Source organism: Lipomyces japonicus (assembly GCF_038497905.1).
Source record: "Lipomyces japonicus strain CBS 7319 unplaced genomic scaffold V1514scaffold_12, whole genome shotgun sequence".
NCBI classification, from domain to species: Eukaryota; Fungi; Ascomycota; class Lipomycetes; order Lipomycetales; family Lipomycetaceae; genus Lipomyces; species Lipomyces japonicus.
In genome coordinates this window covers 260499-285868 of record NW_027117824.1, presented here as the reverse complement: position 1 = coordinate 285868, position 25370 = coordinate 260499, and the positions used below count along the sequence as shown (strand labels likewise).

At 43.6% G+C, this 25370-nt stretch overlaps 18 protein-coding genes across 18 annotated transcripts; 10 read left to right on the top strand and 8 right to left on the bottom strand.

Annotated features, from left to right (window-relative positions):
- Nucleotides 1–37: 37 nt before the first annotated feature.
- V1514DRAFT_351483 (uncharacterized protein) lies at nucleotides 38–1547 on the top strand. Its single transcript, XM_066929457.1, has 3 exons — nucleotides 38–98; nucleotides 155–203; nucleotides 271–1547. Exons 1-3 carry the CDS (start codon nucleotides 84–86, stop codon nucleotides 1254–1256), a joined length of 1050 nt encoding a protein of 349 aa, XP_066784320.1. The 5' UTR covers nucleotides 38–83; the 3' UTR covers nucleotides 1257–1547.
- On the bottom strand, nucleotides 1248–2842 carry V1514DRAFT_328610 (nucleophile aminohydrolase). The gene is made up of 3 exons (XM_066927199.1): nucleotides 2445–2842; nucleotides 2100–2384; nucleotides 1248–2024 (listed from the first exon to the last, which is right to left on the bottom strand). The coding sequence occupies exons 1-3, from the start codon at nucleotides 2522–2524 to the stop codon at nucleotides 1337–1339; spliced, it is 1053 nt and encodes a 350-aa protein (XP_066784319.1). The 5' UTR covers nucleotides 2525–2842; the 3' UTR covers nucleotides 1248–1336.
- On the top strand, nucleotides 2456–3628 carry V1514DRAFT_328607 (uncharacterized protein). The gene is made up of 4 exons (XM_066927198.1): nucleotides 2456–3110; nucleotides 3163–3209; nucleotides 3272–3291; nucleotides 3346–3628. Exons 1-4 carry the CDS (start codon nucleotides 2690–2692, stop codon nucleotides 3431–3433), a joined length of 576 nt encoding a protein of 191 aa, XP_066784318.1. The 5' UTR covers nucleotides 2456–2689; the 3' UTR covers nucleotides 3434–3628.
- Nucleotides 3629–3646: 18 nt separating this feature from the next.
- Nucleotides 3647–5017, bottom strand: V1514DRAFT_362617 (Metallo-dependent phosphatase-like protein; the record flags this gene model as incomplete). The annotated part of the gene is made up of 7 exons (XM_066929746.1): nucleotides 3647–3919; nucleotides 3994–4283; nucleotides 4352–4425; nucleotides 4479–4546; nucleotides 4604–4686; nucleotides 4818–4856; nucleotides 4909–5017. The coding sequence occupies 7 exons, from the start codon at nucleotides 5015–5017 to the stop codon at nucleotides 3662–3664; spliced, it is 921 nt and encodes a 306-aa protein (XP_066784317.1). The 3' UTR covers nucleotides 3647–3661.
- Nucleotides 5018–5443: 426 nt separating this feature from the next.
- On the top strand, nucleotides 5444–6086 carry V1514DRAFT_266470 (Smg-4/UPF3 family-domain-containing protein; the record flags this gene model as incomplete). The annotated part of the gene is made up of 3 exons (XM_066924802.1): nucleotides 5444–5763; nucleotides 5825–5934; nucleotides 5989–6086. Coding segments are annotated over 3 exons (528 nt in total), but the record flags the coding sequence as incomplete, so codon positions are not given.
- Nucleotides 6087–7486: 1400 nt separating this feature from the next.
- On the top strand, nucleotides 7487–8896 carry V1514DRAFT_362616 (uncharacterized protein). The gene is made up of 2 exons (XM_066929745.1): nucleotides 7487–7762; nucleotides 7820–8896. Exons 1-2 carry the CDS (start codon nucleotides 7602–7604, stop codon nucleotides 8757–8759), a joined length of 1101 nt encoding a protein of 366 aa, XP_066784315.1. The 5' UTR covers nucleotides 7487–7601; the 3' UTR covers nucleotides 8760–8896.
- V1514DRAFT_362615 (uncharacterized protein) lies at nucleotides 8833–10246 on the bottom strand. The gene is made up of 2 exons (XM_066929744.1): nucleotides 10201–10246; nucleotides 8833–10134 (listed from the first exon to the last, which is right to left on the bottom strand). The coding sequence occupies exon 2, from the start codon at nucleotides 10107–10109 to the stop codon at nucleotides 9003–9005; it is 1107 nt and encodes a 368-aa protein (XP_066784314.1). The 5' UTR covers nucleotides 10110–10134; nucleotides 10201–10246; the 3' UTR covers nucleotides 8833–9002.
- Nucleotides 10247–10427: 181 nt separating this feature from the next.
- On the top strand, nucleotides 10428–11616 carry V1514DRAFT_341981 (PIN domain-containing protein; the record flags this gene model as incomplete). The annotated part of the gene is made up of 3 exons (XM_066929081.1): nucleotides 10428–10562; nucleotides 10628–11087; nucleotides 11159–11616. 3 exons carry the CDS (start codon nucleotides 10428–10430, stop codon nucleotides 11614–11616), a joined length of 1053 nt encoding a protein of 350 aa, XP_066784313.1.
- A 458-nt stretch (nucleotides 11617–12074) lies between these two features.
- V1514DRAFT_341980 (uncharacterized protein) lies at nucleotides 12075–13794 on the bottom strand (the record flags this gene model as incomplete). The annotated part of the gene is made up of 4 exons (XM_066929080.1): nucleotides 12075–13168; nucleotides 13194–13353; nucleotides 13410–13544; nucleotides 13618–13794. The coding sequence occupies 4 exons, from the start codon at nucleotides 13792–13794 to the stop codon at nucleotides 12075–12077; spliced, it is 1566 nt and encodes a 521-aa protein (XP_066784312.1).
- A 355-nt stretch (nucleotides 13795–14149) lies between these two features.
- On the top strand, nucleotides 14150–15241 carry V1514DRAFT_346957 (uncharacterized protein; the record flags this gene model as incomplete). The annotated part of the gene is made up of 2 exons (XM_066929283.1): nucleotides 14150–14291; nucleotides 14358–15241. The coding sequence occupies 2 exons, from the start codon at nucleotides 14150–14152 to the stop codon at nucleotides 15239–15241; spliced, it is 1026 nt and encodes a 341-aa protein (XP_066784311.1).
- A 22-nt stretch (nucleotides 15242–15263) lies between these two features.
- V1514DRAFT_28055 (cyclin-like protein) lies at nucleotides 15264–16463 on the bottom strand. The gene is made up of 2 exons (XM_066925038.1): nucleotides 16296–16463; nucleotides 15264–16228 (listed from the first exon to the last, which is right to left on the bottom strand). Exon 2 carries the CDS (start codon nucleotides 16132–16134, stop codon nucleotides 15286–15288), a length of 849 nt encoding a protein of 282 aa, XP_066784310.1. The 5' UTR covers nucleotides 16135–16228; nucleotides 16296–16463; the 3' UTR covers nucleotides 15264–15285.
- Nucleotides 16072–16735, top strand: V1514DRAFT_328587 (uncharacterized protein). Its single transcript, XM_066927197.1, has one exon. The coding sequence runs from the start codon at nucleotides 16325–16327 to the stop codon at nucleotides 16634–16636; it is 312 nt and encodes a 103-aa protein (XP_066784309.1). The 5' UTR covers nucleotides 16072–16324; the 3' UTR covers nucleotides 16637–16735.
- V1514DRAFT_328586 (uncharacterized protein) lies at nucleotides 16675–18272 on the bottom strand. Its single transcript, XM_066927196.1, has one exon. It carries the CDS (start codon nucleotides 18202–18204, stop codon nucleotides 16726–16728), a length of 1479 nt encoding a protein of 492 aa, XP_066784308.1. The 5' UTR covers nucleotides 18205–18272; the 3' UTR covers nucleotides 16675–16725.
- Nucleotides 18273–18313: 41 nt separating this feature from the next.
- Nucleotides 18314–20856, bottom strand: V1514DRAFT_305035 (Sodium/hydrogen exchanger family-domain-containing protein). The gene is made up of 2 exons (XM_066925644.1): nucleotides 20645–20856; nucleotides 18314–20588 (listed from the first exon to the last, which is right to left on the bottom strand). Exons 1-2 carry the CDS (start codon nucleotides 20735–20737, stop codon nucleotides 18486–18488), a joined length of 2196 nt encoding a protein of 731 aa, XP_066784307.1. The 5' UTR covers nucleotides 20738–20856; the 3' UTR covers nucleotides 18314–18485.
- A 224-nt stretch (nucleotides 20857–21080) lies between these two features.
- On the top strand, nucleotides 21081–22254 carry V1514DRAFT_328584 (Eisosome component PIL1-domain-containing protein). Its single transcript, XM_066927195.1, has one exon. The coding sequence runs from the start codon at nucleotides 21232–21234 to the stop codon at nucleotides 22087–22089; it is 858 nt and encodes a 285-aa protein (XP_066784306.1). The 5' UTR covers nucleotides 21081–21231; the 3' UTR covers nucleotides 22090–22254.
- On the bottom strand, nucleotides 22202–23608 carry V1514DRAFT_328582 (mitochondrial carrier domain-containing protein). The gene has a single exon (XM_066927194.1). The coding sequence runs from the start codon at nucleotides 23556–23558 to the stop codon at nucleotides 22398–22400; it is 1161 nt and encodes a 386-aa protein (XP_066784305.1). The 5' UTR covers nucleotides 23559–23608; the 3' UTR covers nucleotides 22202–22397.
- A 140-nt stretch (nucleotides 23609–23748) lies between these two features.
- Nucleotides 23749–24502, top strand: V1514DRAFT_328581 (uncharacterized protein). The gene has a single exon (XM_066927193.1). It carries the CDS (start codon nucleotides 23772–23774, stop codon nucleotides 24348–24350), a length of 579 nt encoding a protein of 192 aa, XP_066784304.1. The 5' UTR covers nucleotides 23749–23771; the 3' UTR covers nucleotides 24351–24502.
- Nucleotides 24480–25267, top strand: V1514DRAFT_27952 (uncharacterized protein). The gene has a single exon (XM_066925015.1). The coding sequence runs from the start codon at nucleotides 24610–24612 to the stop codon at nucleotides 24925–24927; it is 318 nt and encodes a 105-aa protein (XP_066784303.1). The 5' UTR covers nucleotides 24480–24609; the 3' UTR covers nucleotides 24928–25267.
- Nucleotides 25268–25370: the final 103 nt, after the last annotated feature.

Sequence of the window (25370 nt, the reverse complement as noted above, 5' to 3'; positions counted from 1 at the left end):
AAGTAGTGCCATTCTTTCATGACCGCTTTTTCCTAATTGGTCAAACTAGCATCTTTCCTATCGGCTTGAGCGAGATCCGGAAAATGTCATTTGCTCAGGTAAAATAGTTGCGTGTTGGCAGTTTGGTTTGCGTCAAGCTAAAATTGTTGTGTAGTTAGTGATTGGGCCTCCGGGATCAGGCAAATCGACATACTGCAATGGCAGTAAGTGGAAAAAGCTAGCATGTTTGTAATTATAGTTGGTGAGCGACAAGTTTCTGATTCAAACAAGTGCAGCAATTTTTATCGGCCATAGGTAGAAAAGTATCGGTGGTGAACTTGGATCCGGCAAACGATCACACGAGCTACGACTGCGCATTAGATATCCGTGATTTCATTACCGTAGAAGATATCATGGCTCAAGAGGGGCTAGGTCCGAATGGCGGGATCATGCGTGCGATGGAAGAATTGGAACAAAACTGGGATGAGTTTTTACATCAAATTAAAAAACTTGGAGACCGTGAATACCTTATATTTGACTGTCCTGGTCAGGTCGAGCTGTTTACGCATCACAACTCGATCCGGTCCCTTTTTCTTAAACTGCAGAGGCAAGATTTTCGATTAGTTGTGATTAATTTGATTGATTCTTTTTATATTACTTCACCAACTCAATACATTTCAGTTCTTTTGTTGGCTCTCAGAAGCATGTTGCAACTAGATCTTCCTCACGTTAACGTTTTGAGCAAGATTGATCTCTTGAGCAATTACGGCAAGCTTGAATTTAGTTTAGATTTTTACACGGAAGTGCAAGATTTGAATTATCTTTTGCCATTAATGTCAAACGAATCACCAACCTTGCTTGGCAGAAAATTTGCAAAACTAAACGAGGCCATTGCCGATCTTATAACTGATTACGGGCTGGTCGGGTTCGAAGTATTGGCCGTGGAAGACAAGAAATCAATGATTTCACTTTTAAGCGTGATTGATAAAGCTACAGGGTATACGTTTGGTGCGTCTGAAATTGGTGGGGATACGGTTTGGGCAGAGGCAACAAGGCAAGGAGGATACCTGGGCAGCGTGCAAGATATTCAAGAGCGATGGATCGATCATAAGGACGAGTATGATGAGCAAGAAAGATTAGAAAGACAATCACGTTTGAAAGAATTCGAAGGCGAAAACAATCGAACTCTTACGGCAGAGGAAGAATGGGAGCAAGAAGTACGAAAATGGGAGCAAGAGCAAGGCGTGAATGTTGGAAAGTTCAAGGCTGGATTGTAAAAAAAAATTAATTATATGTATAATATGTGATTGCATCGTGGAGTTTTGTTTTTGTTTGTATATATACAGGTAGTGTGACCTTAGCCAACATGGATGCGTTTCATCACTCCGCCTATTACCGGTTGACCATCAAGATTGGCTGATTTTGAGAGCACGAATTCAAGCGATTTAGTGTCGTCTGACTTGTAAGCCAAGCACATTGACCTTGTCGTGTGGCCAAAAATTAAAAGAATGCTGCACGTATTGTTTTGTTGCTTGACGGTCTTGATTGCCAAGACACCGACCGACGGCGGTTGCGATTGCATTGCTTTGGACTGATTTAATTGGTTTAAAAAATTTTCCAGCATGCCAAATTCATCATCGGCATGGACAAGCGTATCCACGGTTTTGAATGCAAGTCCGGTTGAAATAATATCCTCGCCGGTTCCGGTAGTGCACACTCCCAGTTTCATGTCGTGACAAGAAGTCGCCCAAATTCCGGTTCCTATTAACGCAGCCGGTCCGATCCTTCCTGGATGCTTCATGGCAACGCCTCCTGAACTCGATGCCACAGCGATTTCTCCCTTGAGATCAACACAAATCACTCCAACGGTATCATTAACCGCATCGAGATCCGTTTCCGATATTGTTTCGCTGCCGGCTTGGTTAATAATTTTTGACCAACGATTGTATTGCCTGACGGATTGCTCGGTTTTCATTTCCGAACTGGGAATTGTCTCTATATTTTGCTCGCTTGCAAACTTCCTGGCGCCTTGACCGACCAGAAATCTAGTGCAGTGTCAGTTCAAGTAGGCTTCCCCCCACCACCCCAAAAAAAAAAAAAAAAAAAAAAAAATCACTGACAATGGAGCAACACGTCCATGAGAAAGATTGTCAAACGATTTTGCCAGGAGTCGACCGGCAACTTGAATAGGAAACCTCGTGTTGGTAATGCAACCGACCGCAGCTCCGCGGCCGCGGGAAGTCTCGATAATTGATGCATCGCATTCGACGTCGCCGTTGGAGGCGATATTGGAACCAATCCCAGCATTTGTTAGATCGGATTGTTCCAAAATCGAACAAGCAGTGGCTGCTGCCGTCGCAGCCGTTGCGCCATCATTCAGAAGCTTTAATCCGCCATCGCATGCCCTGGTTCCAACCCAAGTTTAGTCCAAGTTTTGCCCAAAAAAAAAAAACATGGCTACGAACTTTCGGCATAACTTGTTGTAGCTTTTTTCCAACCTTGACGAATGAGATCCGGCACCCAAATGCACGGCAATAAACGGCATTGATCAGTTCATCTTAATTGCAGGCTTTTTGGTAATTCGTTGTCTTGATTCATGTTCACGGTGCAAGCCGCACGATCCCAGGGGAAGCCCGGACGAGCACAAATTCACACATCAAACATGGAAAAACAAAAAATAAAAAAAAAGAAGAGGTCGAGCTATTGAATCATGTTGCGCAATATCAACGTTATTTCGAGTTTTGCCGTGGTCTGCGTGTTGGGTTTGCTGGGACAGGCCAGTGCTGGCTGGGCCGAAACTCACATGAAGGACGAACACGGCATTGACCAGTGGGATGCGTCGTCGTTTTTTGCACTTCACGACAGTGACAATTCCAAATACTGGACCAAGCAGGACATTCTCACGCTCTATGGCATTTTCAACCCGGTCGACCCCACCGGTCATCGCAAAGAGCCGATTACTGTGGACCAGCAAAACCAAGTTTACGAATCAATCTTGAACCTCGTCGATACCGATCACGACGGCTCGGTGTCGTTGCAAGAATGGCTCGAATTTAATAAAAACGGCGGCCAGCTTCCTGATTTCGGATATGGCCCGGGACATCATGGTGATGTCGAGTACGAATACGAAAGTATGACGGTTACAACGTAATTAAAAGTAAATCATTGTTGATCTGAGTATAGTACATCATTGGCTGAAATATCACACTCAAGATGAGAACGATGAATCGGTAAGTTTTTGTTTGATTTTTTTAATTTTGTTTTAACCAGTCGTTTTTTTGTTTTTTTTTAGTTGAACCATCCTGAAGACATGTAAGTTGTCGCCGTTGTTTGTCATGTTTTGAATATGCCTAATTTGCCAAATAGCGAGCATGAAAAACTGTTCCACAACCTCGAAGAAAAGTCCCGCCACGATGAGCAAAATAATATTCCTCTCAAATTCCGAATTCAATAAATCCTGTAGGCCTTTTTTGAATGGTTCAAGCCTTTGAGTTATGATGATATATATAATGAATGATTTTTTTTTGTTGTCGTTTGGTTTGATTGCGGAGTTTTAACATTATTCATTTTATTTGCCAAGCAGTTCGTTATCAACGTATTTTCCTTCATCAGTCTAGAATAGTGTACATATAACTTCTCACAAAACGGAATTATTATTTTTTTTTTTTTTTTTTTTTTTGGTTTACAAAAAGTATTCTGACCTTTGGTTCCGTTGCGGCATTAGTCGTGTGTCGTCGTTCACAGCGTTAAAAATCACAAACTCTGGTTTCAACTCCTCATCAGATAATCGCATGATACTTGCTACATTGCCACATCGATAGCAATAATTAGGAGCCGACCAAACCGTGACCACGTTTTTCTGCGGGAAATGGTACTTGAACCCTTCTTGCACAAGCTGATGTGCTCGCGCAATCAGTTGCAGGTCGTTCACATGATTAAACTAAACCGGACAATCTTAGTACCGTCCATCCAAGTCCCCAATTCTTTTTTTTTTTTTTAAAAAAAAAAACTCACTTCGTCGGCCACTTTGTATCCAAACAGCCATCCTGCTCCGCGAGGCGAGACGCCCCATGTGTCGACTTCGTCCGGGTCTGACCACACCAGGTCACAAAATGCTCCTTCCTGTGGAATTTCTTGAGCTCGAGCAACGACCCTGATTTGATCGAGCGTCCGAATTTCTGGACTCAGTCCTCCATGAACGCACAGAATCCGGCCGTCCACGACTGCAGCCAGGGCAAGAAAATCAAATACCTGGCAACAGTATTGCCACACGCTCACTCCGCCGTATTTGTTATGGCATTCCTCTTTTAAAAAAATTTCACATTAGATGATAAAGAAAATAATGTTAGGTGGCATGGTGTTGGGTTCGTACCGTAGAATCCATAGACCTGTGTTATCTGTCGTGACTCGTGGTTGCCCCGCACGAGCGTCAGTCGCTGTGGATACCTTTGAAATCATAAGCAATCCAGCCTTGGTCGTGTCATCATAAGCCAACTTACTTTGCCTTTAAGCACATTAACAATGTAAACGTTTCCAGACTGAAGTATCCTCTGTCCACAAAATCTCCCTATATAGATTGCGTTAGAACAAGCACGACTGATGCACGACCCGCTTATTAACCCACCAGAAATATATAATTCACACTGTCAGGCAATCCTCCTCCTATTCTGAACAGCTCGAGTAAGTCATGAAACTGGCCGTGAATATCTAAACCGTGTCAGTCTGCCAAACCAAAAACAAAAAAAAAAAAAAAAGTTTGAACTGATGATTGTACCTCTGAATAAAGTAAATTAGTTATAATTAATAAAATGTTCTTTCTCAAATATATACATACCCACAAACCGTAACTGGAGTGCTGACCGGCTGAATATTTGATTCTACAAATGGGTCAGTAATCTTAAGCACGACAATCTTCACGCTCCTGCTTGCCTTCCATTAATAATTCCTTCACAATTTCACACAACTGCTTCATCTCATTTTCTGGCAAGTATTGACATTTCTTGGCCGTCTCGAGCCATTCATCTGGTCCTCTAGCCATTGCTATATGCTACGTTCTGTACTGACGTTGGTCGTCGTTTCCTGACCGAAAGACGCAAACAAATCTGTATGCAAACTTGAAATATCAACTGAACGCAATTAAACCCCTTGCAGTGCTACTCAACGGCAGATAGACGTAAACGGGTTGGCTTGTTGTTGTTGTTTTTTTTTGCCCAAGATGGTTGAGTGCTCAGGCACTTTTACAACTGAGCAACTAAAAGCGCAACTTTCATCACGTAACAGGGGCACTAATTACTAAGATTTTTGTCCATCCTTTTTTTTTTTTTTTTTTGTTTTTCAAAACACATGCAGATTGGCACTATCGATTTTACAAATGTGGAATAGATAAACATTCTGGAGATTGATATTTAATTATTTTTTTAACTCAACATTAGTGGCGTACTGGTGCGAATGCCATTAGTCGATCATGGCTCCACCAAAGGTCTTCTTGATCGCAAGGCCGGAAACTCGGGTAGCAGCAGAGCACAAAACTATCCAACAATCATCAGCATCGTTTAACTCCTCCAAAAAATCAGATCGCAACTCGTCAAGCACAATCAACAACAAATCAAACCGATCAGACAATGCAGATCAGGCGCAAAAGCAAGTCCAGGTGAAACTCAAGTTTGTTATTCGACGCATTCCGCCCTTGTATAGTGAAGATGATTTCAAGGCAGAAACTGAAGAATGGATAACGCCTGCAACGGTTGATTACACTTACTACGTGTCTGGCAAGGTTCACAAAAGGTGAGTGACCTTTTTTTTTCTTTGCTTTTTCTCGAATGAATGCCGGCTCATGCGTCCATAGTCGATCAAAGCCTGCGACTTATTCACGGGCATATGCAAAATTTAAAAATGTCGAAAGCTTATTGGCATTTCACAAGGCAATGAACGGTCGGGTTTTGAAGGACAGCAAAGGTACGTGGCGATTTGTATGATTCGTGATCATGCTGATTTCTGACTGGGATGTAGGCAACGAGAGTCGGCTTCAAATTGAATTTGCGCCCAACGAAAGGATTCCAAAAAATAAAGTGAAAGCAGATGCTCGTCAAAACACTATACAAGCTGGTATTGAACAAATTCTTATAATCTTGCATTTTTTTGTTTTTGCAACTTACATTTTAATAGACCCTGATTTTCTGGCTTTTAAGGAATCACTCGAAAATCCAAACAAAGACTCCGACGCTGAGAAGAAGCAGGCAGAGTTAGCTGGTACTCCTAAGCCGACAACGACGCCGTTGATTGAGTATATTCGGCAAAAGAAGCTTAAATCAAAGCGGAAACCCAAGGACCGTGCTGGCTCTGCCGATGCTAATATCAAGGACGAGGCCACGAAACGCGAACGCAAGAAAAAACGTGAACGTGGCAAGAAAAAAAAAACGGATGATGACGGCAGTAAGCCTGCGTCAGATGCTAGCTTGTCTGCAGTCAAAGACCAGCCTGGTTCAAGTAAACCAGATAATAATGCTTTGGGATCTGTAACTAACAAGGGCGTGAGTACGATCTCCAAACAGGCTGCCTCTTCTGGCACGCCTGTTCCGTCGGCGGCAAGGACTTCGCCACATGAAGTGGCTAAAAATAAGAACGCGAATGCGCAAGTAGATATAAAAAATAATCAACTGAAAGGAGAGGAAAAACCTGAGTCTGCACCTAAACGACACCGTAATCGGGGTTCCAAGGATCGAAAGAAAAAAGATGATGGCACTACTACTCAAGCGCCCTCTTTGGAGAAAGACCAGCGAAAGGGACAAAAGAAGGTGTTACAATCTGGATCTTTGCCAGTCGGTCGTACTCAAGGCTCTCAAGGACCTCAGGGACCTTAAGGTCAACCACCCTCCACTAGACCTATTGTGGTTGGCAGCGCGCCTGTGAATATCGGCAACAAGCCAATCCCGCCTCGAGGTCCAAAGCGCAATGCAGGAGGGCGCAATAATCGAAAATCAGCCGATCAGCAAGATTTCACAAGGTCCCAGTCTACTTCCGAAATATAAATATTGATAAAAAAAAAAAAAAAAAAGAAAAGAAAAGAAAGAGAGTTTATACATTTCATACTTTTTTTTTTTTTTTCCGCCAGAAACTGCCATACATTTGAACAACTTTTGTTTTTAACGGAAAGATGCATTGCATGTACTAATTCAGAATAGGCTGCTTATGTCGATACGTTGTCGACAATGCTATTCTATAAGTCTGTGTTCCAATTCGGGTCATATTTTCTTACAGTTTAAAGCTTTGAACTTGCGGGTTGCTATTACTGCCGTGCCTGAGTACCTGATTGTGGCGATTAAAGATCATCATGATTATAATGTTTATGTAGCCAATTATATTTATATATATAAATATTTCATTTCAGTTTAAATAGATGACAAAGTATATGTTATAGTCATATTATAAATAAAACAGTCATTTAATTCGCAAGTTAGTAATTTACGTTAATTACTCTTCGACAAAAAAAAATTTAAGTTTAAAAGGACTTTCAGCCCGCTTCTTCAACCAACTACCCAAAAAAGATAAATCATTTTCGTTTCTACGAACAGTCACCGGTTGAATTGGAAAAGATCAACTGAAAAAAAAAAAAAAAAACCATAATGTCTGCTCCGGTTACGTTACATCTTAGAGCAGAGTCCAAGCCTCTCGAGCACCGATCCGCGCTCACTCCAACCACTGCCAAACAGTTGGCCGATGCTGGGTTTAACCTGGTTATTGAAAAATCTACTCAGCGAGTTTTTAGTGATGCTGAATTTGAAGCGTATGTCTATCATATTAAAGACATTTTTTTTTTCAAATTGCTAATGCGTGCTTTTAGTGTCGGTCTTCCACTCGTCGAGGAATTTAGCTGGCCAGATGCGCCGAAGGACCAGATTATAATCGGTCTTAAGGAACTTCCTGAAGAGTCTTTCCCACTCGTGCACGAGCACATTCAATTTGCTCATTGCTACAAGGATCAAGGCGGCTGGAAGGACGTTCTTTCTCGATACCACAATGGTAACGGCACGCTTTATGATATCGAGTTTTTACAGGACGCCAACGGACGCCGGGTTGCTGCGTTTGGATTCTACGCTGGCTTTGCCGGTGCCGCCATTGGCCTGCTTGACTGGGCATGGAAACTTACTCATGATACTCCACTTCCTGCTGTGGACTGGTATCCCAATGAGGATGCGCTGATTACCGACGTTAAGAAGTCGATTGCCGAAGCTGTCGAGAAGACTGGTGCGAAGCTGCCCACCGCGCTTGTTATCGGTGCTCTCGGACGATGTGGCTCGGGTGCGCTTGATTTATTCCGCAAGGCTGGAATCCCCGAGGAAAACTTGACCAAGTGGGATATTGCAGAGACATCCAAAGGTGGCCCGTTCCAGGAAATCATTCAGTCTGATATCTTTATTAACTGCATCTACCTGTCTTCCAAGATTCCTCCCTTTGTGACTCTCGAGACTTTGAATGACCCCAACAGAAAGCTGACTACGATTGTTGACGTTTCGGCTGACACGACTAATGTCAACAACCCAATTCCGGTGTACACGGTAGCCACCACGTTCACCGAGCCCACGGTCCCGGTCCAAGTCAAGAACGGTCCCAAGATTTCAGTTTGCTCGATTGATCATCTTCCAAGTTTACTTCCTCGTGAGGCGTCAGAAACTTTCTCTGCTGCATTGTTGCCTTCGTTGCTTGAATTGCCTAACCGAAATAGTGCCAGGGTTTGGAAAGAGGCTAAGGACCTTTACGACCACCATGTTTCAAGATTATAAGTACAAGATTAATGAAGCGCGGCAGCATTGTGTAAATGATTAAATATAACATGGCAAGCTTTTAATATTCGATGTTTAATATTAATTTTACGTATATGCATTCATCTTGCCTTTTTAGGGACTTGAACTATAATGAAACTTTATATTTCAATTTTTACTTCATTTCCGTACAATGTAACATGTATATATAATCGGCATCGCGTCTTGTATAAATTGGCTTTGGCTAAACAACTTTTTTGCTGGTCATTGCAATCCATTGATCCCCTCGATCCCACCGGTAACAGGAGTAGCATCAATCTGTTTAATTCCCGGTCCAAGTGCTAATCTAATCTTATTTCTATAAGTCAATCGATTTTTAGTTTCCAACGGATTGCCTTCAAAATAAACCGTATCCAAATTTGCCAAGTTTGCAAGTTCATGTTCAAGTTCTTCAAACGATTCCAATTTGTTTGATGAAGCCCAAAACTCTTGCAGGCTTATCAAACCTGACAAGTTCTCCACATGACAAACGCGATTGCTCGACAAATCTAAAACTCTCAACTTGTGGTTTTGTTCGAGTCCCTCAATCTTTTCGATACCGTTGTTGGAAATATATAACTCCTCGAGTGACTCGAGCGCTTGTAATCCTTCCAACTTGGTTATGCGATTTGCCTGAATTGACAAAATTTCCAACTGCTTGAGCTTATCAAGGCCTTGCAACTTTGTAATTTTGTTTTTGCCAACCCATAACTGCTTCAGTGAGCTAAATCCGTCTAAATTTTCTAGTACCCTGATCCTGTTTCCTCCCAATTCCAAGTTCACGAGCTGATTCAAGCAATCCAAATTCTCAATCTTGCTAATCTTGTTTTGCACAAAGTACAAGTTTTTCAAGTTTTGAAGATGGTTAACATGCCTGATTTTTTTAATCTTGTTGAAGCTAAGATCCAAATTTTCCAACGCTTTCCAAACCCCGTCGCCTTGTTCTGGACCCAAGTTCTCAATATGGCTTATCCGATTGTCGTAAAGATCCAGCTCTTTTAAATGCGGCCCAATTGCTTCCAAGCCTTCAATATCTTGAATTAAATTTTCTCTCAAGCAAAAATATTCCAAAGATTCAAACCGATCAAGATTTAAGGCAGGTATGGAATGAATTCTTAATTGGATCAGATCAATGTTGGTGATGTCACTCGGAAGGTCGTCTAGCAGGTTCTCATCCGGATCGATATACTCAATGTTCTCGTCTTCCGGTTCAGACGTCTCAGAGTCGTATACCAATTGTGCTCTGCGGTCATTGCCATTGGATATCCTGGGAGATGGAGGCTGTGGAGTAGTAATCGCTGTTGAATCAGGATGAGTATTGAGATCAACCATTGGTAGAATTATAACAATCGAACCCCTATGAAAAAAAAAGAAAAAATTATATTAACAACCCACATTCTAAACGCTTTGGATCAACACTTACAGCAACTTTTGATGCTCGTATCGCTTCCTGTCCACAACCAATTCGAGATGGGAATGCAAGCACAATTCAGGTTGAAAGACGATGACGACGGCAGATCCTCGGTTTTTTTGCATCCAAAATAAGCACCTTATAAGCTGACGACTCGAACACTTTTTTTTTTACAATTTTTTTTTTGTTGCTGTGTTTGCATTTGCATCAACCACTTTTGAATATGAAGAGTAGATAGCATGGGTCAATCTTTTGAAGATGACTTGATGGATATTGATTCCGATGACTGGGGGGATATTCAAGACGCCATTACTTCGAGCAGGGTTCATCAACTCAGTCAGAAGAATCATCAACAGTCAAGTAATCAGACTCAGGTATTAAGCAGAAAAATTAATTTAAAAAAAAAAAACACGTAAAATCTGTCTGACTGATTTTACAGGTTCAAGTTCTGACGCCTGCTAATCAATACCTTGATCCGGTTATTAATGCACCGGTGTTGTTTGTTGTTGACACGAATTTTATAATTTCTAATCTCAAAATATTGGACGACCTGGTTAGGCTCTACCGTCAGCATGGTCACGTCATGGTGTTTCCGCTTACTGTTATTCGCGAACTCGATTCATTGAAGAATTTGACAACGAAGCTTGATACCGACCTGCAGAGTATTCATCGTGTAGATGTGGGCTTTCTTGCCCGAAAGGCAAACAATTGGCTGTTCAAGGCTCTGGCCAGGTCGAACCCTGGCATTAGAGGCCAACGGTCGTCCGAAGTTATTCAACCAGGCGAGAACGCTGATGACTCGATCCTGGATTGTTGCAGATATTTTCAAGAGAGATTGCAAAAATCAGTCGTGCTCTTCTCTAATGACAAAAATTTGTGCGTCAAGGCATTAATTTATTGTGAGTTTATGTTAATTATTTTTTTTTTTTTTTTTTTTTTTTTGGGTCTCGATAAAATTCTAATCAATCAGCTCTTCGGACGGTGACATATGTTCGTGGCCTAACCGCAATCGAAATTCTTGTCAAGTCAATTGGTCTTGGACCGGAACATTTACCGAGGAAGATTGGAGATTCTGTTATGATATCATCCGAAAAATTTATCGCACGCGATTCTCCAGACTCTTCAACATCTTATGAAGATATGGATATAGATGGCTTCGATGGTATACCCTCACAGAATAATGTTGAGATTCAAACCATGTCTGCATTGCCCGCGGAACGGTTGAAACCAATTAAATCGTTAGGTTCCAAAAGTAGGTTTTGGTTTCCAAATCCTACTGCAAAAGTAGACGATTCAAATTTTTGGGACACCATGCGACCGGGTTCTTCTAGACCAAACAAAAAGCCGGTTCGAAACCAGGCATCTGTGACAGTTAATGACGGCATAGAAGCGTCAATTTATTCGACAAGGTCTTATACCCAGCCATGAATTTTCTAATTATTATTGTATATTTTCTTAATTGGTTATAGCATCCATCCGGAGTTTCGCATATCACATTTTAGATTCAGGTTTTTTAATCAAAGGAATTTTTTTTTGTCCACGTTCAACCATTCGTTCGCATGTAAAAACTTACGGCAGCATTTTGTATACCTCCATTGAGCTTGTACGGTTTATGCCGTCCATTTTTTTTTGACTCATTTGGAGGTTTTTTACAACCACACAAGACGTATATTGATTTTTATTTTCGAGTAAAAAACATGTACAGAACGTGTTGGAATATGTCTTGCTAGAAAAATTGTGGATCATAGTACGTTCTATCGCGTAGTTAAGCTACATTGTTTTGTAGGTAGAATGCCTCCAGAGACCACAGACATTTCTGGAAATTAAATGTTTATAATTATTGCTTTAAAATTAGATTTTTCCATCATACTATATATATGTACAAGTTAAAACCGACGCCGCAATGGTCCCCTTGGTTTACCCTTTGCAAGTCGCTCTTGCAATTGTCGCCGGCGTTCATCAGCAGCAGCGTCAAGATCTTTCATTTCAGGCACGATCGGACTCGATGGCATGTTTGAGATCTGTGCTTGATCTGGTGGCCCGCGTTGGATTGCCGGAGTTGGGGACCCAGCACGAGACAATGGTAACTTGCTTCCGTGGTGAATTTTTTGGCCGCGGCTGCCAATCACGCCGCCAATAATGCCTCGTCTCGGTGTTGACACGTTGCTTGTGCGAGAAAGACTAGGTTCCGATGAAGAATCAGAATCAGAAGAGGATGATGCAGACCTCACGCCGCCTCGTTTAATATGCGGTCTTGACGCCAACGTTGCGTCTTCATCAGAGGATGAATCTGTTGAGTAACCGCGCTTGACTCCGCCTGTGTTCGCGGCCCTGCCAGTGCCTGATTTTGCTGAAGAAGAACAAACACTAGCAGGCAAGTCATGATCCGAACTCGAGTGTGGTAATAATTTCGATGATGGCTTGCTTGAAATCACGGCAGGCTTGGTGGACCTTGACCGGCCTGTCACACGACCGCCAACAATGCCACGTTGCTTGATTCCTCGACCAGAGTCCAAACTGGAATCTGAAGAACTTGTGTTTGCTGTCCGTGAATTGTTTCTTTTTTGGATTGCGTTCAAATCAGATTGGCGCTTGCTTACGTTTGGCGTATTGACATTGTGGTCGTGCTCATTGACCGCTTCAAGATGACCCAATGTTGTCGTGCTTGCATTGTTGCGCTCAACCGACTTGTCTTGCCTTGCCGAACTTTTGTCGACTAATGCTTGACCAGTCCACCCCCACCACGGATTCAACCGTTCGATGGACCTAAACAAATATTCCCTGTCGTGACCATTGCGCACGTGCGAATCTCGCCAATTTTGAGTCCATGCCTGAGAATCATAAACCAAAAGCGCGGTTTTGTTTGTCACTGGAATGAAACTCGGCCCTGCTGTTTCGGTAACGTGTTGTTGCAATCCGGCAATGCACGCATCTTTTTGTGAAACAATGTGTTGCATCTCTTGAACCTGTGTCCTGAAAGCTGTTGAATTTGAGTCAGCAACTACTTTGGTTTATTTTTAATCTTGACTTGCCGTCTGCCATTCCAACAAGTCCCAGAATCATTGTGTTCAAAAACCCAGGTAGATCATTCACCGGCAAAAGTCTAAACTTCCAAATCAACGGAGCAGACGAGCCGTGTAAAATTTCCGTCATAATAATTTGCAGCTATTTTTTCGAGTAAATATATATGAAACATAACAATTTCTTTTTTGGAAACTCACGTTTCGGTCATTTTGAAATTGCAAAGAAAACGGTGAATCATGCGATGCCGGATTGGATTCAAACGATGCAGTCAATTTTTCGAGCAAGACATTTAGATTAGAACTTGTCGTTAAATCAACAACACATTTGTCCTCCTAAAAAAAAAAAATAAAATAAAATAAAATAAGAAAAGAAAAGAGTGGAATCGTTATATAAATTCCCACTAACCAGTCCTCGTTTGGCTATTTGAGCTAATGTTGCCGTATCAACCCATGCGTGGATTAAATCGGTTACATGTAACGAATACCCTGCCTGCGTGATTTTGAAATTAAATAAAAAAGGTCCGGTTATAATTTCTGAAAAGACTGGAAGTACTTTCCAGGCAAGATTGTCTGAATCACTCATGATATAAAAATTTTGCAAATTGAGGTTCGCATCTAATTATGCTGGTTTAGTTCTGCAGATTGATCACCGTATTATAGGTATTGAATGGTATTCTTGTAATTAAGACTGTAATAATATTAATTGAGCCACTTTTATTCAAAACAATGCAAAAGATTCATTGCTGCCTTCTTGTTAGTGGGACGAGACGGTCGATTGTTGATGATCTGGCGAGGACGAAACGCGCCACGCGTTGACGTTCAATATAAAACTGGTTTACGGATTTTCAAGTTACAAATCTCAACGCCTCAACAGACCGAAACCAGTTATTTCCATATTCTAACAGGAAAAAAAGAAGAATTCCGGATACATTTGGGAAATGACAACCGAGTCAAGCGTGACGGCCGAGTCGCTCGTCTCGCGGGAGCCTGTAGCGACCGATCTCACGATTGGACTGCACCCTCTAGCTCTATTAAACATTTCAGATTTCTATACGAGAGCTCGATTAAATCGAAGCGCATGTACGTGGAAAATAGTATCGGGTCAGATTACTACTCTAACAACTTTTTTTTTTGTAAAAAACCTAGTGATTGGTGGCCTGATTGGCAAGCAAAACGGACGGGACGTATCGATCGAGCAGGCGTTTGAATTCCCGTTGCTTCCCGACGGCAGCATTGCCGAAGACATTTTTGTTACAAAATTGGAACAATTCAAATCATGTTTTGCTGATTTGGAATTAATTGGCTGGTTTTTTATTGCCACGTCGCCGCCTTTCGAACCTAGCGAAGACATTCTGCCCGTGCATGAGTACGTGACCAAGTTTCACAACGACACGCCGCCGTTGTTGTTGGTTTTGAATACAAACGAATTAGGTAGTGAGGTTTCTAAACTTCCAATCACGATTTACGAAACCGTTCTTGCCGAGAATTCGAAACCTCATTTTGTGGAAGTACAGCACAGGATCGATAGTTTTGAAGCCGAGCACATTGGAGTGCTATACGTGGCCAAGCAAGATTCAATCGTTAAGCCCGACGTCGCCGTATCACAACAAGCCGGGCCGGGTTCATCAAACCCTGATACGGAAATCACTCCCAGCAAGGCACGACATGAAGCTGCACAAGCCGCGGCCAACAACGCGGCAGAGGAGATTATTTCACAATTAAACAGTCAGTCAAACGCGGTCAAGATGCTTCATTCTCGGCTACAAATCATTCAGCAATACTTGCTTCACGTGCAAACCTTGCCGGGCGAAGACGGATTGTCGCAGCAAGATTGCGAGATTTTACGTCAGGTTGATGCATTGGTCGGGCGTTTAACCACGGAGAACACGTCCACCATGTCTCAAGGGCTTGAAATCGATGGCCTCTTGGCCGGATTGCTTGGGTTGGTTACAAAGGGAACGAAGTACGGCGTGGATTTGAATGCCAAGCGGCAAATATTAGACAGTCAAAAACAAGCCAGGTTTAGGTAAAACTGACAATCAATTAGTTTGTTGCTGTTTCTAGTGATGTGATTTCATGCAACATGCGTGGGGATATCTTGTCTAACCCGGGCCACCACGTCGTCGACCGTCAACGGAGGCAACCGCCCATTCGTTGCCCTTCTCCGTTCGCTTTCACCAATGTCTCGCTCTTCTCGGAGCAGCAGCAAGATGTGACCCATGTCCTCGGTGTCCACGTCGAATGCTTCCCACCATTTTTGCCCGTCCAATAACTCGACGTTGAGCTCCCTGGCAGCGAGCCAGATGGCTGTAATCGCAACCGCATGTGGCTGATGTAATATGTATATCCGAGTTCGTAAAGCATCGTTCAAATAGTTCCACGCCCTCTGAGTAACGTCCTGCTCGTTGCGGGCATCAATTTTGATCGCATCGATGTATTGCAGGCACAACGCGTGCGGTGAAACAACATGCGTGTCGAATGCAAGCGAGGTCAAGACCTGCAGTTCAGAATCATACAACTGCTGCGTGCTGGCATGGCCAACATCGTGGCTGACGATTTTCCGGTTCGCAATCGCCAACGGGTCTTGCACCGCGGTCATGATGCCGGCCAGGACCTGACCTGGCGACTGAACTGCTTCGCCAACTTTTGATGCCACAAACAAGCACGCCGCGGCCGAATCCTGAATCGAATGATCAAAAAACCCAACTTTTAAATGAAACCGATGAAACAGAACACAGGCTGTTGTCAACACGTGGTTTGGCAGTTTGAGAATCGCACCCGCGACTTGGATCAAGGACGCACCGGTGAAGTGCAAAACAGACACGGACGACGGACTCAGTCCTGTCATGTGTGACCGCTTGACCTGGTCCGGCGTTGCCAATGCATTTGTGATGTTGCTCAGCAATGTTGTTTTATTGTCCATAGTCCATTTCGAGTTTTATTTTTGTATTGATACCGTCGACAGACGAAACAGTTTTTACGCAACCAATTTCATGAGATTTGACATGGGCGACAAACTTTAACCTTATAAACTCAACCAGCACAATCAAGACCAAATCCAAAGGAAAAAAAACACACACTCACTACTCACACATCAGCAGAATCGATCAAACATGGTACTGACAAACTTCCCGCTGCCGAATCGTGAAAAGCCGGACGGGCCGTATCAAGACTGTCTGCCGTGCAAGGTCGTGGGATCAACAGCGCTAACCGCCGGTGGCCTGTACTTGCTTGTAAACAAGCGACTTCGAGACTCGACCAGCGATTTTTACAAGGACATTAAGCCCCGCAACGTGCCATTTGTTTTTGGCACGATCAAGCTTGCCGGGTTAGTCTGCATTGCTGGTGCAGTATTGCGAGCTGGCGATGGCATCTTTTGGAGAAAGGACACCGCACATGCAGCTACACTGACGCCGGGCGAATAAGTAGTAGTGATGTAGTGATGGGTCATGGTTTTTACGTATTAGAATCAAATCTGTATATATGTACAATATTATATTATTTCTTCATGTTATCAATCTATTCCTACATCGATGGTCAACCCATCATCGACTCCATAAAATTCAATCTCACGAATGTTGTCCGCCAACCGCCGGCGTTGACCGTCGTCGATCAAGTCAAGCGTAATATCCGATACCGCAACCTTGTACCATTTGCCAACCAAGTTTTTTAATTTTTCAACCGTCAGTCCTCGAGGCAAATTCCGATTTTTCTTCACGTCGTTAACCACAAACCCAACATTGATAAACTTTGATCGTTTTGGCACAGGAACCGGTGCTTCTGGGGTGCCGTATTTTTCACACAGCTCGATCCATCTTTGGCAAGTCGGGTCGAAATCGAGCTTGCTTCCATTGTCTAACACGACCTTGTTCATAAAATATATCTCGGCATTTGTTCTTTCCCTGTCCGAAATCTTGGTCCCGTTTAATGATTGCAACGAACCCCACCGTGCGATCGTCAAAACATGAGCTTCATCCTCGTTCATTTCGGCAAACAACGGATTCCATCTCAACCTTGCTTCTTTTGTGGTCGTGAATGCTGAGACCAACATGTCGACCGATGACCAAGCTGAGATCAAGTTGTACCGAAGATCAATCGATGTTATCCGCCCGGCTGCCGTCCACTCCAACAAACCTGAAACGACCGGGATCGAGTTATGTGATAGATTTAATCGATCGAGTGAAGGACACTGTCGAATATGTGGTATCGTAGAAAAATTGTTAAACGAAAGATCGAGTGATTCAACATGCCATGCAGTTTTAAACGCCAAATTACTTTCTGATAACAAATTTGCAGCCAGGTTACAAACTTTGGCATTGGGGAATAATTTGCCAAGTTGCAACAAAACTTGGTGCGGGATCAAAGTCGCAGATAATGAAATCATGGTGATGTTTGCAAACGAATCTTTCAACTCGTCATCTAATTCCCAATCCAAAAACCTGTTGCCGTTTAGTGTGAGTGATGTCAACTTAGGCAACTGGGCAACAATCTTGGCCACCTCATTGACGGACTCAAACAAGTTCTGCGACAGGTCTAAATCTTGCAATCGCGGGCAAACCTCTGCCAAATTGTCACTCGCATACTTGACGCGTTCGTTTTGCAACGACACAAACGTGAGCTTGTCTAATTGCGTAAGTAATCGCCTGAACTTGTCAAACCCGACCCGTTCCACAACCTTGGTTCCAAACACGACGTTTTTTTTCTCAATCTCGTGCTCGTATTTGGGTGCGTACTTGGAATTTAACGCTTGCAAAAACGAAACTTGTAAATCAGACTTGCGACTGGATTTGATAAACGTGGCGCTTGATTCGACATGACATTTAAAATATTGCTTGCCGTCATAAATGCCGGAATGCTTGCCTCGGCATGCGTCATCCCATTCGACCCCGAACGCGGGCTTGTCCCAAGCCGGGATCAAGCCATGATATCGAATCGTTCCCAAGTGCCCGTCGATTGAGACTCGACTTGGAATTTTTATTTGCGAATCAACCATTATTCATGGCGCGTTGTATTCTTGATCAAATTCTACCGGCACGAGTATTATTTTAATCGTGGTCTTCACCCAAACGCGCTAGCGTTGCGGTGGCACATCAGGAAATATAAAAATGTAAACCAATATATTATCTTGCTAATATTAATTTAAAACAAATGACATGATATTTAAAAAATAAGTAATTTCCCTAAAACAAGATTCACCCAAACCAATAATATAAAAACCCACATACAAACTAATTTAAACCGCAAACAAAAATAAAAAAATACATCTTTACAAAACTAAGCAGCCCGGAAAATGACCAATGAACTGTTGCCCCACCGGGCAACCAAATGACCAAGCTCACCGAGAATCGATTTAGTTTCCAAGTCTGTCGTTGCGATTGACGACCGATCAGTCTTTGCCATGCCAATGATTGAATTATGACCAACCACAACCAAATCCGGTGATTCGGTCGTTATTATATCGGTTATGGATTCTTGATGATCCCATTTCTTAACCGTGGCATACGAACCAAATTCAGGAACCGTTTCGACTTCATTTAAAACAATAATCGTGGAAGTAACATTGCCACCGTGAAAAACAAATTTGGTCAAAATATGCGTCAGTAACACGTCATCTGATGATCCGGCATATAACACGACAACGTGCTTAATGCTTATCTTAGCATCATTAGGTACAAGGATTGCCAGGTTGCAACTGTTTTGTAAGGCCGAATTCACAATGCGGTGAGAATGATAGTCTGAAGACTTGTATGGCGCAATCACCAACTCGGCATTGTCAAGGTGCTCGTTCACGGCAGCAGGGAAGTCAACCTCAGGCACGATTGCAACGTCACCATTAACAATGGCTGATCTCCAAACAGGGGCAATCGACATGAACGAATGCACGCTCGAATCCAAATCTTGATATTCTTCTGCTGATATTCTCATGCGCGAGGACGTTCTGTCGGTTAGCTCCCGAATGTCAACAGCATGCACCAACATGCATTCCTTCTCACTGCGAGGAATGAGGAGATCAAGGAACGCCACAAGCGCGCTGTCTACACGCGATAAAAGAATAGTCAGTCTTGTTGGTGCGGCTGGGTAAATCGTATCTGAAGACACCCTGCGTATCGACTGAACCTCATCAGACCAATCAATATCACCTCTTCTCCACGCCGCAACTTTGCGCTGATAAGATGCCGGATAGACCGACATGGTGGCTGGCGTGGTAATAAACGTGCAAATAAGAGCCATGACAACAAACATGGTAAACACGCGCTGGCTAAGAATGCCAGCTTGAAGGCCAACGTTTAAAACAATAAGTTCCACAAGGCCCTTGCATGACATGAGAGTTCCAACCGCCAATGATTCACGCCACAACAAGCCGGACAATCTGGCAGCCACTGAGCTGCCAATAATTTTCGTAGCCATGGCGATCACGATGATCGCAATAGTGTAGGCCCATGTCTGGCCATCGTCTAACAGGCCGAGATTTGTCTTCAACCCGGAAAGAGTAAAATATAATGGCAGGAAAAAAAGAGAGATGATGTCTTCAATCTTTTCCGTAATCTTAACCGCAAAGCCCTTCTCATGAGGAACAACCAAGCCGGCCACGAATCCTCCAAAGATGGGGTGCACGCCAATAATGTCAGTCATGAAGGCAGAAATCATGACGAGCAAAAAAATAGAAATCATGACGAGTTCTGTCGGCCCGTTTTCAAAACTGCCGGTCCGTCGAACCAGCCAGCGCAAGGCAGGCCGGACCAAGACCATGAGAAACACGACCCATCCAACCGCGACAAGCAAAACCCAAAGTGCGACTATGCCACTAGACGAGTTAACCAGTGCAACTGTCAAAGCAAGCAAAATCCACCCGGCAACGTCATTCCCGACGCCTGCTGAAAGCACGATTGTTCCGACGGTCGTGCCCAACAGCTTGAGCTCCGACAAAATCCGGGCAAGAACAGGGAAAGCTGTAATGGCCAAGGCCACTCCGACAAACAATCCATAAAGACCAAACGATATTCTATCTTGAATGCCCGCTTCATCAGCTTCGTGGAAATTATGATAAAGACCATAAGCAATCGCAAAGCCACATCCAAACGGGAGCACCATTCCAGCCACGGCAACCGAACCAGCAATTTTCAGATTCTTGGCCATAAGCGACAAGTCAAGTTCAAGACCTACGAGAAACAAAAAAAATACGAGACCGATATTTGCAGTCAGCGTAAGGCCTGGAATAGAAGCCGCAGGGAAAATTGTCTGGTTGAAATTAGGAATTCGGCCAAGAACTGACGGACCCAACAGCACTCCGCCAATGACCTCGGCAATGACCTTGGGTTGCCGAATAAACGAAAGCGGATAGTATAAAATGCGACAAAAGACAATAATAATTACTAGCTATTTATCGATTAGCATCAGAGTCAAAACAAACGGCAATCATTTTGTTGTCATACCTGGATGATCCACAGCACAATAGGATCCGAGGCATTATACTCCGAAGGATTAGAGCCTCCAAAGACTCCAGCCTGGTTACTAGCTGAGGCCATGGTGATACTCCAGTCTTAGTTAACGTGATGGTAGTTAGATGATGATGATGATGATGAACATGATGAACATGATACACAGGGTCAGGAGGCGCAGCGTTATTAGAGTTCCGCTTATATAACCGGTTCAGTCTACGTGCGATATCTACTTTTGATTTTGCCCAATTTATCACTGGTTTACTACGTCGTGCAACCTATCAAATAAAGAAAACCCATACGGACTTGAACTGGCAAAAAAATTTGCTGCTCAGAGCTGCCATTTTGCCTTCAAAGTTCGATGTGGTGGGAGATGGCTTGGTACGAACCCCGCCTTGGAATTCGTCAGCCATTGTTATGGGCCCGGACAGGTCAACGGTTCCACAAGCCCATCAATTGTACTTTTTGCAACCACCTGCAACCTCGGCTATGTACCAGATCTTATTTCCAGTGTATGAGTCTTTTTTTCTTTTTTGTTTTTAATATATTAACGCTTCCATCATTCAAGGAGTAATAACAACATGTCTGAGAACGTGGTTCCTGGCGGGCCAACCATCCCAGTAATCGCGCCAACTCTCGTGCCGCCCAAGTCGGGCAAAAAGACAAGAATAACCTTGCACCAGCCTTTATCTCGACTTGTCAAGTCACTATCATCCTTGTCTCATCATCACAACAGTCTGGCTTCCGCCACGTCTCTTTCCGCTCACGTTCTCTCCAGCTGGGGTTCAACTTCCAGCGACAACCTGTCTGCGGATATAGCCGACAAACTGGGCGTAGTGTTGAACGCGATATCACAAATTGAGGAAATCTGCATACCAGGCGTGAAAAACTGCAAGAAAATGATGCAACATGTTCAAGACGTGGAACAAACCATCAAGCCGATTTGCGCGCAACAGGGCAAGCTCAAAAATTCGATAAACAAGGCAAGAGCCAAGAACGAAATTCGAAAGTTTGAACAACTCGAACGCGATCTCGTTCGTGTTAACGCTGAAAGTCTGGTTGTGGAGTCACAGATTATTAACGTGACCAGGAATAAGGTATTCACAGGATGGTCCGGGTACCTTAATTCACTTCAGGAACGGTGTGAGAAAGAGTTAATCGCTGTTAAGTACGCAAGAGAGTTGTTAAGATACCTAGACTGCGAACCAATCATTCCGGGACAGCAGCAATATGATACCCCGCAAGAAGACATTGCTACGAGAGAACTTCTCGACATGATGAGCGAAGAACTTAAATCCTGGAGTTTGGACCTGCATGATTGCGAGTTTTCGTTTGATGAAGATGTGAGGGAGGAACAGCCGTTGAATGGTCCTCAAAATACCGACGAAATTGCGACTGATGGCCGAATGGCATCAGTCATATACCATGACAGAAAATGATCCATGATTAGAACACCTCTAGCCAAGCTTTTATTAGTTATAGTTTGTTATATTCTGCTTATGGTTTAACAAAAAAACAAAAAAAAAAAAAAATTATATATATAAATATATATATATTTAAATTTGTACGGAGTCTATTTTAAATGAAGAGGCTATAATATATAGATATAGATATAAACAAATGAGAAGTGAAAGCAAATTTATACCCAAAACACCAAGCCCACCAATGCCTTTGGAAAAAAATAAAAAAATTTCCTCACAAATATTTACAAGATAAAAAAAAAAAAAAGAAATGCCCAGTACGTCTTTTACTCTGCCTCCACGGCAGCAAAAACTTCATCGTCAGGTTTGAGACCATGACGACCGTTGGTTCGAGTCGAAATTCTCTTACCAACTTCATAAAATGAAATCATGATTGCACAAGACACAGAGACTTTTAAGACCCTGGGTCCTAGACCTCGAAACAGGCCAGGCAAGCCTTCGTCGGCATGAATTTGCCGTAACATCTGTAACATGCTATCCATCTTGGGATCTCTATTTTTTAGCACTTGACGACGAGTCTTGCCCACGTCAAACGGCGTGGTGACAAATGCAGCAAATGATCCAGATGCTGCACCTGCGAAAAACGCTTGAGCAAAAGTTTCCGCCTCGGTGATGTTCGACCGGCCTCTGTTATAATGACTCAAAACTTGTTTAGTCTTTTCATAACCTGTCCAATAAACTGCCGAAAAGGGCACGTCTCGCCAAAGAGTGAGAGTTAATCCTCGCCAAAGCGATAACCAACCATGAGTGCGGATCATGACTTTTACTCCATCCCAAGTCATCATGAACGCTTGCCGAGGCAGTCGCGAACCGACTTCGGTCGATACGGATTGCAGCCTGGTCCGAAAAAGTTCAAGCGGTGATACTGCAGCTGTTGATAAAGTTCTGGCCAATCCTCCCGATAGTAAAGGTGCTAACGTATCTGACTGAATAGGGATTTTGGCCCTCAAATAGTCGTAACCGACAAAATATATCACGTTGGACGGGATCGTCATGACAAGTGTAGGCGACAAGCCTCGCCACAGTGCGTTAATACCTTCGTTTGCTGTAATTTTATGCAAGCCGTCCCAAGTACCTCGAAAGATCTGCCGCTGGGAATACTGGTGCACGGCACATTCATCAAACTGCGACGCGACGCAGTAATCAACCGACGACGGCATGGTGAACACGTCCCTGCAACAAGCAGTCACGCCAATATCTGCAGCCGCAACAGATTGTGGAGCGATCTTTGGTAATCCATATGATTTCAGTGGATTTTTTAGCTTGTTATCCAGCGGAGGCGGCACGCATTCTTGCAATTGCAGCCGGACCCTGATGACATCGAACGGAGTGGCAACCAGCGAGTTGATTAGCGATCCTGAGCACGCCGCCAGCATTCGCTGCACAGTAGTAGCCTCAACTACATCATTTGTGCCTTGCAACGGCATGGCTAGCTGTTGCACGTTCTTTATTTTTAACGAGGGCGATCTAATTGTGGCCGCCAGAAAACGTCTCGACTCGTAAGTTGATTTCAAAAGAGTCAGAATTCGGTTACACTTACCCGGCCTGAAAAAAAATACACCGCCAGGGCTTTAGGGTTCACGCTTGGCCGGATTTGAAGCAATCAAGACCGCTTTTCAACTGGCAAGGTAGACAACACCATGTACCATCATCCACCTCCTCAACTGCCACCGGGATCTCCAGCAGCCAAACGCGTGCGCGTTGATGGGCCTCCTCAGTATGCACAGGGAAGCCCGGCCGCTCCACATTTGCTTGCAAGACCGGGTCCTGGCCAAGTCCAGGTGCCACCGGGCGCGATCCCAGGGCCAAACCCACCGCACCCGCCGCCGCCGCCATCATTTACGGCACACCAGCAATTAATAATGTCACTTGAAGATGAAGATATAATAGGAGCCACAGACGATCTTGATACGATTTCAGCCCGCGAAATTTCGGCGTCGCGGTACGCGCGGCATCACGAATGGATGGAGCAGGTGCTCGGCTCGGCGTATCACAGCGACAAGATTATCCCGCCATCGTTATACAAAGCACGAAATGGCAGCACACTATACGGCGGCATTGAAAACTTAAGGCAACTAGTAGCCAGGGCGGAAAGTGAGGCTAGTGACGTGGAGTATTACGATACGACAATAGGCGAGATTACAAATGGCCCCATAAAGGAGCTGAAGGAGCAGACGCGATTAGCCAGAGCTCAAGCTGGGTTTGGACACACCACCTAAGTGAGACTATATCAGCATGCTTATTATTATTTTTTTTTTTGTTCTTGTATTTTTACCTTGTATCCTGGGATAGTTATATGTAATATATTGTGCGTTACCCGGCCAGGGGACACAAACGTTGGACAAAACCTGACCCAACCGTTATATGAACCAACTTTGAAGTTATTGCAGCCAAACCCCACAAAAGCATCCGTTCAAGTTCAGTCGCATCATTGTGAAGCCAGTTTAAGCTAATTGCCCTATTTTTGAAACATAAAGTATGCTTCCCTTATTGCGATCACCAATTGCCTGCCAACGATTGCCATTGGCTGCCGGTCGCTTTCTTTCATCCTCTGCACCGAGGTTAAACGTCTCAAGCCCCGCCGCTGCTCCAATCAAGACCAAGAAAGCCGTTGGCGGTTTCCGAGGTGCGATTTTTGGATTTTTGCTTGGCACGACTCTTACCGGCTTGTTTGGATATTACTACGTGATCGATATCTACAGGGACTCCAACACGCTCCTTCTCGAGGATTTGCTTCAATTGCAACGACATGTCTCCAAGGTCGAGGACAAGCTTAAGGAAATCGACAATAAGTAAAACCAAGGCTTTCTAGGTGGGGACAAGTTAAAAGAAAAATAAAAATAAAAATAAAAACAAAAGTGAACCGGCAGTGCGTGCAGAACTTTCGGAGCACACCGACCGATCTTTTGCCTGTTTCACATTCACATTCACTTTCACTTTTTTTTTTTTTTTTTTTTTGCATCGTTCATTGGGGTCTTTTTTTTTGCAAGAGTTTTGTTATTATTATTATCACTCTTTGGTATTCTTTTTGTTTTTCTTGTCACATATTACACAGTTCAAGTATTAAATTAATGATTCGTAAAGAAAGTACACTCCTCTTTGTTTGCATTGCTTGGCCTGTTATAATGCATGGAAATTCGTCAACACGTACACAGTGCATGTTGTGAAATGCGCTTCAACAAATCGCGTCCCCAAAAAAAAAAAAACCGAGCTCTCATTGGTCGCAAGCGTTAGACGAG